The sequence below is a fragment of the Aedes albopictus genome, chromosome 2 (assembly GCF_035046485.1).
Source record: "Aedes albopictus strain Foshan chromosome 2, AalbF5, whole genome shotgun sequence".
Lineage (NCBI taxonomy): Eukaryota > Metazoa > Arthropoda > Insecta > Diptera > Culicidae > Aedes > Aedes albopictus.
The window spans coordinates 156,859,549-156,873,699 of record NC_085137.1 but is presented as its reverse complement, the minus strand read 5'-3'; the positions used below and the strand labels follow the sequence as shown (position 1 = coordinate 156,873,699).

Genomic DNA, 14,151 nt, shown 5'->3' with positions numbered 1-14,151 from the left:
ACCCGGGCTCCAGAAGGTCACGTCAATGATGGACTCTCGACCGTTCCTACTGTAGGTCATTTTTTCACCTACGTTCGCGACCTCCACATTCAGCCTGGCCATGGCTTCGAGTAGTGTCCAGCCTCTCGCGTTAGTCGATCGGCTACCCCACTCAATCGCCCAGGCGTTGAAGTCTCCGCCGATGACCAAGGGACTCAACCCTACTAGCGCGTTTGTTAACGCATCCAGCATTGCTGAGAACTGGTCTATCGGCCACCTGGGTGGAGCATAACAACTACAGTAATACACCCCATTTATCTTCGCTATTGCGAAGCCCTCGTGCGACCTAGGAATTTGAAGTAAAAGACTTGGACTTCTTTATTCTTTAGTGGTTTATTAGCGAATGTCCTGTCTTCAAGAGTCATACGTCATAAGTCAGTTTCACAGCCTACCATGATTTAAGTACTGGATTACTACATTTCGGCCATCCTGACTAGTTGATGCCCTCATCAATAGAACCATAATCTGTATTCAACAAATCATCAGGAGATAGCCAAAGTTTCATATTTATTGGTGAACAAATTGAGTGATAAGGAAGGCTGGAAACTTGAAAACCCTCAATATCAGAAACTACGTAACGATCATTTGGCAATGCTTTTTTAATAACATATGGACCTTTATATTTTTCCGATAATTTAGAAGCCGAATTTATCTTCAGTACTACAAAATCTCCAACTTTGTACTCAGTAGCCTTTTTACGTTTTTTATCTGTTACTAGCTTGTTATAATTTTGATTATTTTCTATTACCTCTTTCGCTCTATTCCTTACTGTATTCAAATCATCGTTATTGCTATTATTCTGAAAAGTATCTAAAAATGTTTGCAAATTGTGCTCAGTAACATTCAAATTTTGTTGATGAAAACCAAACAACAAAACACTGGGATAATTTTTAATGGATCTATTGTATGTGTTATTGTGTATATATTCTATTTTACTCAACAAGTTATTCCATTTTAAGCCTGTGTCACTAACTAATTTAGCTAACATTGGCGATAATGTTCTATTTACACGTTCCGCTTGGCCATTAGCTTCTGGAGTATAAGCAGCAGTTTTAATATGTTGTATATAATTATTCTTAACAAAGTTATCAAATTTCATCGAAGAAAAACAAGATCCTCTATCAGTTATTATTCTTCCTGGTTTACTGTAATAGTTCATATAATTAGACAAATGTTTTATTACTTCTTCTGTGTTGGTTGATTTGGTACAATAAAATTTAACAAATTTTGTAAAGGCATCTACAACTACCAGAATATATTTGAATCCACCACTCGACGGTAATTGTATTGGTCCATAATGATCCAAATGGATTGTGTTGAAAGGTTGATTACCTTTTTCAATACATTTAAGAAAACCTTCTTTTTTCCCTTCTTTGGGACTAAAAAATATGCAACTTAAACAATTAGATATATACTTTTTCACTATTTTTCTCATGTTCGAAAACCAATAGTGCTTTTTAATTTCAATCATCGTCTTTTCAATACCAATGTGACCTTTTAAATCATGGCACATTCTAATGATATTGTCAATCATTAGTTTTGGGATTACTAACAACAATTTACCATCATTCTTTCTGAATAATATGCCATTACTTAACTCAAAGTTTGGAAAACTGCTGTTTTCTAGGTGTGTTTTAATGTTTTTCAATTTCTCATCCTGTTCTTGAGCGAGTATCACATTTCTTTCCACATCTTCTGTTTCTAATACATTTATTTGATAAGTTCGAGATTTTCTTGTTATTTGTTTTTCGTTACTCATATTTTGCCTACTCAATGCATCTACATGCCGCATTTTAGCTTCATCTCTATATTCAAGAGTGTAGTCATAATTTTCCAAAAACAAAGCCCATCTGCTGATTTTAGGATTTATTTCTTTTTTAATTAAAGTTTGTGCCAAAGCATTACAATCCGTAAAAATTTTGAATTTCATACCGGATAGATAAACATGAAAACGCTTGATTGCATGAACAACTGCCAAGGTTTCTAATTCAAAACTATGTAATTTAGATTCAAAATTGTCAGTATTTTTGCTAAAATAACTAATTGGATGAAAGTTATTGTCATCTTGCTTCTGTAACAAAATGGCTCCAAACCCATGGGAACTTGCATCACAATGTAAATGGGTTTCAGCATTAGGGTTAAAAATAGCTAATATTGGTGCTGTGACTAATTTTTGTTTAAGTGTTTCATATGCACTAATTTGTGCCTCTCCAAAATCAAAAGCTGTATCTTTCTTCAAAAGGTTATACAATGGTCTTGCAATAGTAGCAAAATTTTTAATAAACTTCCGAAAATAACTTGTCAATCCCAAAAAGCGTTGCACATCTTTAACATTTTTAGGAACTGGAAATTTAGAAACAGCTTCAATATGCGATTGATGTGGACGTTTACCATTCTGATTGATAGTATATCCCAGATAATCAATTTCAGTAAACAAAAATTTGCATTTTTCCAAATTTAATTCCAAAAGATTATCGCTTAAAATTTTAAAAACCATTTTCATTATTTCTAAATGTTCTTCAATTGTATCTGAGAAAATTATTATATCATCAATGTAAACACATATTTTACCTTTAGCAATCAAGTCTTTAAAAATAGTATTTATAAATCTTTGGAATACTGCTGGAGCATTACAGAGTCCAAAAGGAACACGTAAATATTCATACTGCCCAGATGGTGTAACAAAAGAAGTGTATTTGGTGCATTCTGGAGCAATTCTAATTTGGTGAAACCCTGCTTTCAAATCTAAAACTGAAAAAATCTTTTTATTCCTGAGTTTATCTAAAATTTCTTCAATTAGTGGTAAAGGATAGTTGTCCCTATATGTATCTTTGTTGAGTTTTCGATAATCAACACACATCCTAACATCGCCATCTTTCTTCGGAATCAATACAATTGGACTGGCATAAGGAGAATCACTTTCTTTAATTATTTTGTCACGTAAAAGCTCTTTAATTTTATCATCTACTTTATTTTTTTCAGAATATGCTAGTCTTCTAGGTTTGAAGTGAAACTGAGTACCAGTTTTTAGAGAGATTTTCATTTCATATTTTGTTTTTGGCTGACTAGGCTTATCGGAACAAATGTAATCCATTTTAAAAATTTCCATAAACTTTGCAATATGATCGCTACTTACATTTCCAACACTTTTCAATATTTCAGATTCTTCAAGGGAACTTATTTGTTTTATTTCATTTTTATTTCCATGCACTTCCTTTCGGATCACCGGAGTTCTCGAAATTTTAATACGGCTTCTCTCGATGATGGTTTGAATGTTAGGTTTCATTATAAAATCCCTTCCTATTATAGCGTCATACGATGACATCGTCAAATCAGGAACGACCAAAAATTTAATCCTGCAATGGACATTTTGAACGCAAATGTTAGTTATTAATGTACCTAAAATGGTTAGTCGTGTTCCTCCGATACCCTTGTAAACTTTTTTGTTATCAAAATCAAGAATTTTTGAATTTTTTACTAATTTAAGGCATATCAGAGAAACAGGACTTCCTGTATCAAATAGAGCTGTGAAACATTGGTCATTGTCTGTCAATTTTATATCTACCAGTCCGTTGTAATCTTGTTCAGCCTGACTCTCTGATGTAGCATCAACGGCTCCAATCCTAGTTTCTCTCATCCATGGATTATTTCGGCGGGTTGATTGATCCTTTTGTTCGAATGGTTGGCGGATTTTCCGACATCTTGCGGCAATATGTCCTGGTAACTTACAGTTATAGCACACGAGCGAAGTTGAAGTCGATGGTCCACGAAGTTTGATCATTGAAAAGGCTCTCGAAACATCAGCAACTGTTGAAAAATTCTGCATCCTAGCTTGATTCTTCAATTGTTGATCTGGAATTCCTTCGACGAGATATTCCACGAACTCTGACTCCCGAAGTCGTAATGGTACCGCCAAAATTCTTTTTTCACAGCAGTATTGGCCAAAAGTTTCATTTTCTCTCCATTTTCTTGATTCCAAACGTTTGCGTACTTGAAACAAGCTCTCATGCAGCACAAATGTCATCTTCAAACTAGCAAGAAAATCTTCAAATTCCATTGACATCAATTCCGGTGACGAAGTAAACCAAACTTGAGCATTTCCTTTTAAGCATTTGAAAACCAACAGCTTCATAATTTCCTCACTTATCTTGAAAACTTGTTTAGTATGTTGTACAATGTTGATGAAATGATTCACATTTTCTTGAGTGGAGCCCGAAAAATCCGGCAGCAACGCAGAAATTTCTTCCATTTTGAAAAGCCGTTCATCGCCACGTTTTCCTTCATGGTTGATTCTGGTGAAGTTTTCAGCTACATTGGATCCATCTCCACTGCCCGAAGCTTCTCCTAAGTTTGCAGATTGTCCAGAACTTGAATTCCCATCGGTTGAGTTTTGACGATCCGAGAAAGGAAGACCGCTTCCGATATTTCCCAAATCTTGAATTTCCGAGGGTTTCTGGCTCCGTAAAAACATCTTGAACAGCTTGGACTCTATCCCACTTCTGAATTGAAGTAAAAGACTTGGACTTCTTTATTCTTTAGTGGTTTATTAGCGAATGTCCTGTCTTCAAGAGTCATACGTCATAAGTCAGTTTCACAGCCTACCATGATTTAAGTACTGGATTACTACAGAATTATTTCCTGGATCGGGAAACGACCGGTTGTACAGATCGCCGCTAGCTTAGCCTTATCCGCTACCCAGTTCCCGTTGTCGGGTGGGATGCAGTAGGGGTCAGCTAGCAGGGCGATGTCTGTACTAGACTCCGAGACTGACTGCCACATCAGCTGCTGCGCAGCTTCACAGTGATTCAGGTTTAACTGTGTAACCTGTATTATCGCTTAACACTTCGACCTCCTCGCGTGCCTGAGCATTTAGGCCCGCCCGTCATGTGGCCCTTGTTCGCCGTGCAAATCAGGCATTTTGGTGCCGAGTTGCACTCCCTGGCGAAGTGGCCTTCTACTCCGCACCTTCTGCAGAGTTTGCTCCGGTCCGGGCCTTTGCATGCCCAGGACTTATGTCCTTGCTCGAAGCACTTGAAGCACGCCAGCGGCGGCTCGTGTATGCTGAGCGGACACACTGACCAAGCTAACTTGACGCTGCCGACTGTTATCGCCTTGTTCGCCTCCCCTACGGGAAGCTTGAACGTGGCAATCTGCGTACCAGCCGGACCCTGTCGCATGTGGATCGATGCACTTGGTACATATACATCGCACTGCTGCTTAAGTACGGCAGCGAGCTCCTCTGCGCAGGTGATTTCGTCCAGGTTTTTACACTGGAGAGTTGCCTCCGCTGTTAGAGCTCTTACCTGTACTTTTTCTCCGAGTACCTCCTGGGCTAGTGCCTTGTAGGATGCACCTTTCTCGGCCGCATCCTTCTTCAGCACTACCATCATCTCTCCAGTCCTGGTGCGTCGGATGCTTTTAACATCCGCGCCCAGCGGTGAGAGACGGTTTTCGCCCCGCATGGCCTTCAGCACCTCGGCGTATGTGTCCGCCTCGGCTTTGATGACCAGCGTGTCGCTCCTTCCGCGCTTGCGGGCTGTTTTCCCATTTCTCGTTTTTTTTCCTATTTCCAACCGTGATCCAAGGGTTCTCTTTCCCTTGGTCTGGTTGGCTACCTCCTCTCTTGGGATTGGCCCTGCCCCGTGCGCGTTTCGCAACCGGTTTGGCTGCCTGGTTGCTCGCGCTGGCCGCACCCTTTACCTCCCTCTTCGGTTCCACTCCTGCTTCTGCCTGTCGTTTCTTGGGCCGTGGCTTCACGACAGGCTTCGTCCGTGCAGCTTGGGTCGTAGGGCGGCTTGACCGCTCCGCTACGGCCCCGGCGAGCTGCATGGTCTCGTGCTGCATCGTCGCGTTACCCGCAAAGAGGAAGCTGTCCGTCTGCGTGGACCGTTCCTCCTTGCTCGCGTCGGCAGCACATCGCTCCTCTGCCAGGAGATCGAACTCCTTTTTGGCCAGAGCTAGCGATTTGCGCAACTTCAGAAGGCCCTGCTTCAGGTCCTTACTGATGTTGTGGCGACCACTCGTGTAGCCGATCAGCTCGTCCAGCTGTTCGGCCACTACCACCATCTTCGGCAAACCGCTTCGGTTGCGGTTCAGCGCCTGCTTGAGGTCTGCAGTGCTGCACCCGTCATCTGGGTTTCCTCAGGCACTGTACCGCTTTTCGCTGAACTTCCCGCTTTTGGGTCGCTGGTGGATGCACCAGCCCCTCGTGGTGGCGATCTCGCCAAGCCACCACGCGCAAACGGGTTCAGTTCCCCTTCACCTTCAACGCTCTCGACCACTGGTTTGAATTTGTTAGTATTCATGGCTGTTGGGCCCCCTTAGAGCCGCTATCCCTCGCTGTAAATGAGGTAGTCGCCAAGGATCCTGGTGGTTATCTATGCAAGCAGGGAGGCCACCCGAGGGTTGGCCCAGGCCCTTATGGGGACTGGGCTCAGAGCCGGATCAGCGCTAATCAGGATACTTCAACTGAACCTACTTCCACCCAGTTAGTTGCCTAAGCTGGACACAGGTCGGGAACGTACTCTAAGGCCATGCCACGGTTTTATGGGGCAGAAGACAGCGTCGACATTAGCCTACCCGCCGTTTCAAGTCAGTGTCACCCGACCTTACTAAGAGGATAGAATGCCGTCACCATCAGCTCACTAGTGCGTAGTTACCTAAGCGTGTACCATCTCAAACCAATTACTAAGCGTGACCAGTATGCCGTAATCAGGAACTTACTGGCATCGTTCCTGATGTGCCCGAGGCACTCCTAGCTGGGCTGTGACACTTTGGAAGCGGTGTCAAGTCGCTTGTACAGAGCATGCTTCCGGATGTGTGGGATTTCTGAAGAGGACCAGCAGAGCCCACTGCAGGTCCCCCCCACGCCTAGGCGTACTCCGCCTGAGCAAATCGTATTTCCCGGTGCTCGGTCACCTTCCGGTGCCAAAGGTGGTAATCCACACTGACGTGTGTATATGGTTCGCTTAGGAATGAATCCTAGGCTCCCACCTACCCCTGCTGCTTCCACTTATAAATCACCTCATGTCCATCCGCCCTTCAAGCCCCCAGCACATTCAAGCTCGCGGCACGAAGCCGTTGCGGGATGCGGTGAGCTTCCGGTAGAACTTTCGTAATTCTATTTACTCGCACTGCGTTTCTTCAAAGATACAGGGGATAGACAAAATGATCGGGACAGGCAAAACTTTTCCTTCTCAAAAAATTTTCAAATAGCTGGAACTTTCCGAAAAGTGCATCAAATATTCTCAAATTTCCACTGTTAGTTGATCAACTAGTTGTGTATCAGTGGACAAAATTTGGAAAAGATCAGACTATTCTACACGAAGTTATTAGCATTCTAGAAAAAGGTATAATTATTCGATAGCCAACTTTGAGCTGTTATATCTCCGGATTCAATTAACCGGATTCAATGAAATTTTGACCACTCATTACTTATATAATGAGCTTTGAAAAACTTTCGACTTAACTTAAAATTCTTAACACGGAAGAAAATTATAACAATTAGATTATTTTTCTAAAAAAACACCAAATCTTCTAAAATTTCAACATCGTTCCAAAATTCAAGATGCTAATTATAGTTCACTTAAATTTCCTCTTATTAACTTGAGTACAGATATGTTTTGAAAGAAAGTAACAACATAGACGGCAATTTATTGAAAAAGTAATGGGATGCATATTAAAAATGCACAATTTTTTTAAAAAATCATAAAATTAATTAAATCGCTATAACTTTTTCTCTTGTTAATAATTTCAAGTTGAGTCAAACGTTTTTCAGAGCTTATTATGTAAGTCATGAATGGTCAAAATTTAATTGCATTCGGTTCATTGAATCCGAAGATATAACAGCTCAAAGTTGGCTATCGGATAATTCTACCTTTCATCTTAAATGCTTATAACTACGTGCAGAATAGCCCAATCTTTACCAAATTCTGTCCACTGATACACAACTAGTTTATCAACTTTGAATATTTGATGCACTTTTCGAAAAGTTACAGCTAATTGGACGTTTTTTAAAAAGTGAAAATTTGCCTGTCCCGATCATTTTGTCTATCCCCTGTACGTTGCTTTCTTTCTCGGAAGAGGTGGATATGCTGTTTCCGCTTCAGTTCGTATCATTCTGCATTCTGGCAGGTTCCATGCTGCAGCATTACTGCTCGCACTACGTTTTTCTACTCCAAACTCGTTCTGAACTTCTCGTTGAAGTTGAACCAATCGCTCGATCGACTTCGTTCCACGTACCCGATGGTGTTCTTGGCTGCGTCGTTGATGGCTGCTTTTACAGTACTCAAGCAGCCCTCTAGAGACGTAACACTTGCGAAATTTCCATCAACCAAGCTTTTAACGATCATTTCAAAACTTCACAGTTGTGGTCTTCACAACCAGAGGCGCGCGCATCGTTTTTCTTTGCGTTTGACTTTTCACACTAGCGCCTTCTGTTGACGATATGGCAGCATCCATTTATTACGTAACGCTAAAATCGACATTTTTCGACCCCCCCTCCCCCCTCCGTAACGCTTTTTTGTATGAAAACCAGAAAATTTTTGTATGGGCCGTAACGCTTGGCCATACTTCCCCCCCCCCTCCCCCTAGAGCGTTACGTAATTTGTGGATGGCGCCTATTGCACAAAGCAGTGTTTCGTGCATCATCTCCACCAGTTGATGATAGTTACTTTAGTTTCGAGTCTTTGACACTTAAAAAATTATATTACAAAATTGTATCTAATTTTGATAGAAACTAGTAATCCTGAGGCTTAAGTTCAGTTTCCGTGTCCTAGGACCAGTTCATCTGTTCGTTCAACGCTCACAACTCCATATAGGGTAATTGTTCCCTTCGTTGTGTCAACATCGCAGCTCCATTATTGTAGGAGATAGAAACCGCTATCCGTAGCATGAAATCGAAAAGAACCCCGGGGTCGATCGCATATCAGCTGAGATGCTCAAAGCTTACCCTGTAGTATCCGCATAACTGCTGCATCAATTTTTTTGCATCATATGGGAAACCGTGACATTTCTGGCTGACTGGATGCTAGTAAAGGTACCTAAAAACCGTCTCAATCACTTGAATAAGTATGTGGGAGCCCTCAGGCGCAAGGGTGTCCCTGAGAAAACGATCGGCCTCAGTAAAGCACAGTATGAGGCATTTTCGTGCTGCATAACATTGTCTTGTCCGATCCCATCCAGGTCGTCGGTAGAATGAGGTAAGGATGCATACTTGCATAGGACAAAAATAAAATTCTCCATCTAGTCGACTTTTTGTATTTCATACACATGCCATGTGAACCAAATCGTGGGTTGCAGTGGCAGTCCATCACAAGTAAGAGTAAGCAGATCTTGCCGATCGCTCCTCGGCGGCAGGTCTCACCGTCAACTTTCTTGAGGATTCGACTGTTGATGTTTATGTTCGGAGGTTATGGCTTTCAGTCTTGCGAGGAATAACTCAAAAACGGATTCTAATGATTCTGATGAAAACTTAAGAATCCGTTTTTGAGTTATTCCTCCCAAGACTAAAAGCCATAACCTCCAAACTTACCATCAACGTTAACAAGACCAAATCGTTGGATGTAAACGCGGTCACCCCTCTCAGTTTTATGGTAGCTGGGCAAACAGCGGAGCATGTTGAAAGCTTCCAATATCTTGGTAGCTAAATGTTGGCCGATGGCGACTCCAAGCCCGAGCAAAGGCGGATAACAAAATGATAACATGTTCTGTTACCTGGTTATCTCATTCGTTTGATAATTGAGTTTGTTATCATTTAGGGGCCATTTAAGAGTTATAATTTTAGAGCCAACATAACAATGACTTCTCGAATACTAAAATGAAAAGAAGTTAATTTATCATTGAGTTTAAGTTGATAACTAATTATGTTATACAATATTTTAATAACTGTGAGAGTGCCAATACTAATATACTAATACTTATTGAGGAGCAGGCCTTGTTCTAGTAGAGACGTTAAGCCAGGGATAAGAATAAAGATTAATGATCATGAATTAAATAAAAACTACAATCCAAACGTCTCAAGTATAAGGATTTGCAGAAGATTGGGTTAGACACTTAGGGAAGTGCAACCATCTCGGTAGGGGTCCTATTTTGGGCCCTTTTATGCAATAACTCAGCCAATTTTGAACCAATTGACACAATTTTTGGAATGCGGTGAGATACGTATAATATCAAGCCGTGTACAAAATTTCAATTGGTTTGGAATTGACTGAGTTACAGCGAATAGTGCTCAAAATACCGGCCACTAGCCAAATGGCTCGCTACCCTAGCTCAATTTGTTACCTAATCCTTTTCGGCGTAATAAATGATCTTCTTCTTCAATAACTGAGCAAAACCAGATGTTGCTAGTATGTAAGACCTACACTGTGGTGCATAATTGATCGAACAAACGCGGATTTTCATACAAAATGACCAAGTTTGAGATGCTGCAACTATGGTTTGCTTTGACGGATTGAGTTCAATTTCTGATACGGAACTAGTAATATGCTGAATTTTACGTATACGAAGTACGAAATGTTTGTGTTCACAGGTTTGGGCGCGACAAGGCGTTCAAAATGTGCAAAAGTGATCGGACAGCGGCACGCGTGTAAATCAAAGGGGTACCGCCTAGGGTACCGCTGTCCGATCACTTTTGCACATTTTGAACGCCTTGTCACGCCCAAACCTGTGAACGAAAACATTTCTTACTTCGTATACGTAAAATTCAGCATATCAGTAGCTCCGTGTCAGAAATTGAGCTCAATCCGTCAAAGCAAACCATAGTTACAGCATCTCAAATTTGGTCATTTTGTATGAAAATCGGCGTTTGTCCGATCAATTATGCACCTTAGTGTATATGTATGTTTTACCTACAAGTTCTCGGTTGACCCAATGCATAAAATCCATTGAGGTCAATTCTTAATCAAAACAAAATCTAAACTATTAAACTGAATAGTAACCATGTCATTACAGTACTACAGCTATACAACTGGTTCCGAAGGATTGCAGGCAAATTTCATTTGTATTTTATTTCCAATTCTTGCACAAAACAATAGCCGTAATTGCAAACCAATATCCGAATAGTCGCCACGTTTAAAACGTAATTTCCATTAATCAGTGTTGTGAGGTACAATGTGTGCAGTCGGCTGTAAACCTGCTGGCACGTAAAATGCACCTGTGAATGGGTTCTGCACGCGGTTCCATTGTAGATTTAATTCGTTTAAAGCCCTTCTTCAATTCACGCCCTTGCATAATTCGGCCCACCCATCTACCTGTACCAAAAACGACCATTAGTTGGCGGCCAGTAGACAAGGCTGACCCAACGCCGCCAACGCCAACGGTTTGTTTTATTAACGTTGCCATGAAATGCGTTTCGAAATGGTTTGCCGCGTGGATAAAAGTGCACAATATAAAATACAGAAAAAATAATCAGATCGCATTCGCCGGGTTTGATGGAACGAACACACAACTGTCTCTGTGGGCTTGATTCGATTTCCCGGGAAAATCCGAAACTATGGTGAATTGGTAGCGCTCCGGTGGGCATCTATTATTAACTTTAATTATAATTACCCGATATTCATGTTTTATCATTATCATTAAAACCAGACCGCGTGGGACTGTCAAAAGCAGGTTGGGTATAGGCGCGTTTTACCTATGCGTCACAGACAAACGGAGGTGTTGTAAGGTCATTATTTCCTCAAAGTTGATAAGATCGTTGATAAATGCGCGATTTGGTTTAGAAACACTATTAACGGACACCGTGTTGGATAACTGCTGAGCACAGGTGAAACAAGTGGTCTAGAGGATGATTTTTCGACCAAAACGTCCGTTTGTCTGCCGTGAGGCACTTTTTTTATATCGAAATTCCAGCAAACTCGCGCCCGTTCGTCATTATTCCGCGGAATACATTATTATCTAATTTAAATGATAAAATATTCAATAAATTTATGTATAGTATGTTCAATGATTAAAATTATATCAGGAGGATAACTGGATGTATCCAGTGCAGTGAGGCGATGGTAGCGGTGATGAGATGATGATGATAGCGAAGCTCGATGTGCTAATGAGTTCCGTTGAGTGTCGGTCGGCGATGTGTGCGTGTGTGAACTGGATAGCTGGAGTTGACCGTGGAGTGGACTCGACTCGCCGGTGAACTTGTTTAAGTGCGTTTACTGAAGCGTGATTGTGGGTGGTGCGTGCGTTACTGTGGACAATTGTTTATGCGGCTCATCGAATGCCATTCTGGCTAATTAAATTCGATGGGTGTCGCTTAGGGTACGGTTTCGGATGGAATAAACGGCCATTGAAGTGGATGGGAGTACTGGAAATTAGGTTACACTGACAAACTTGCCCGGGGGTTTGGGTTGGGATAGTTTATTATCTTTTTGTTCGGTTGATTTCCCTTCAATGCTGACCTTTATGGGGTAAAAATGTATCTCCAATTAGCCAACAGCAGATGCATTTGGAAACATATCGAAATCAGCATAACATACTCCGCGGTCTTCACTCTGAAATTTAGGTTCATTTTAGGGCAATTTATGCTATTTTCGACCGCTTTATTCTCTTAAAGCCTGCGCACTTTAGAATCGGTACCTTGATCGGTACACTTTCAACCGGTTGCACATCAAAAACGGTTTAACCTCGAAAAAATGTTGTAAGAAGCAACCCGGGTAGCGGTGAAGTACTGACGATCAAACGTGATATTGGTGATGATATTGGTGATGATTGATATAAGAGATAAAAGATCTGAAAATAATATCTGATAAATGTTCCTGGAACATCTGAACAATATCAAAATATGATATTTCAAAATCAAACGAATAACTTGCTGCTATTGGTTAGATCTTACAAGATCTAAATATGATCTGATTATGATATTTCAGGAGTAAATTTTAGATATTATTGTTTGATCTTTTATCTCTTATATCAATCAAACCAATATCACATTTTGATCTCAATACCAAAATATGCTATTATTGAGCTCTTTTCCTCTACCCGGGAAATGAAGCTTATATATTGTATTTTGTAGGAAAAATATGAAAAATTCAGTTTTTATTTCTTCAAGATAAAATTTTGACCTAATTGTGAAATTTATGCCATTTTATTCTGCACAAACCAATGATCGCCAACATTTGCAAATTTCACAGCTTACGGGCTGTGTTTCCACAAGAAACAAAATTATATTCATCAAAGATATGCTCAAAACAAGTTACGACATTAAATTCTTGACAAATATGGTTCACAAGACCATAATAAACATATAGCCTTATTGTCCATTTACTCAAAGTAATTTTTTATGAAAAAATATTTCCTGGGATCGTTTTTTGGATCTCCAATTCCCCAATTCAAGTGGCCCAACTTAATTCATATGGAAACCTGGATTACTTTTCGAATTATTAGCAATTTTCCCTCACAGTAGTCGGAAATTAACAGTCATAAGGCTAACTCCTCAAAATAAGCCTAAAATAAGATAGTTTTCATGGATAAAACACTGAAAACCATATAGATTAAGGAACTATAGATGTGATTCCATGATCACAAATAAGAAACTTTTGAGTAGATTCAGTTTTATTAAACAAATCGTTAGATATTTCACGCCATCAAAACACATCCAATGAATTTCGTCAGCAATAGTCCATACAGCTTTCGAGCCACGATTATTTATATTGTTCGGCATCAAATCATTGGTTTCTTGTATACCAATACTATTCGTATAAATTCGTATAGTATCCTTCCCGTATGCGTATTTGCCGAACTAAAGTTTATGCGGAAACAACTTTATTGACCATAAATATCTATGCAAGCCTTTGATTTTCCATAAATCCCTTCAAAGGCTTACCATAGCTATATTGGAAATTTTAAAACACTCATGGAATATTTTACCTCCTTTAATCAACAATCATAATACCAACAACTATTCTATACTGCGTAATTGGTTGGTTTGGTAATTATATATTCCTACACAAATCTTAAATCTGACAATTATTGGTTTTTGCTCAATGTGTGCAGAAAAAACTGGCACTATTTACGAATTCAGATCAACAGTTCATCTAAAAATATAAAAACAGCAAATTTTATATTTTTCCTACAAACTACAATAGATAAGCTTCAATTGCTTCTAACAACACTTTTTTC

General features: G+C 40.2%; 1 protein-coding gene across 1 annotated transcript; it reads right to left on the bottom strand.

Annotated features, from left to right (window-relative positions):
- Window positions 1-537: 537 nt before the first annotated feature.
- LOC134287772 (uncharacterized) lies at window positions 538-5,217 on the bottom strand. The gene is made up of 2 exons (XM_062850635.1): window positions 3,605-5,217; window positions 538-3,395 (listed from the first exon to the last, which is right to left on the bottom strand). Exons 1-2 carry the CDS (start codon window positions 4,508-4,510, stop codon window positions 3,390-3,392), a joined length of 912 nt encoding a protein of 303 aa, XP_062706619.1. The 5' UTR covers window positions 4,511-5,217; the 3' UTR covers window positions 538-3,389.
- Window positions 5,218-14,151: the final 8,934 nt, after the last annotated feature.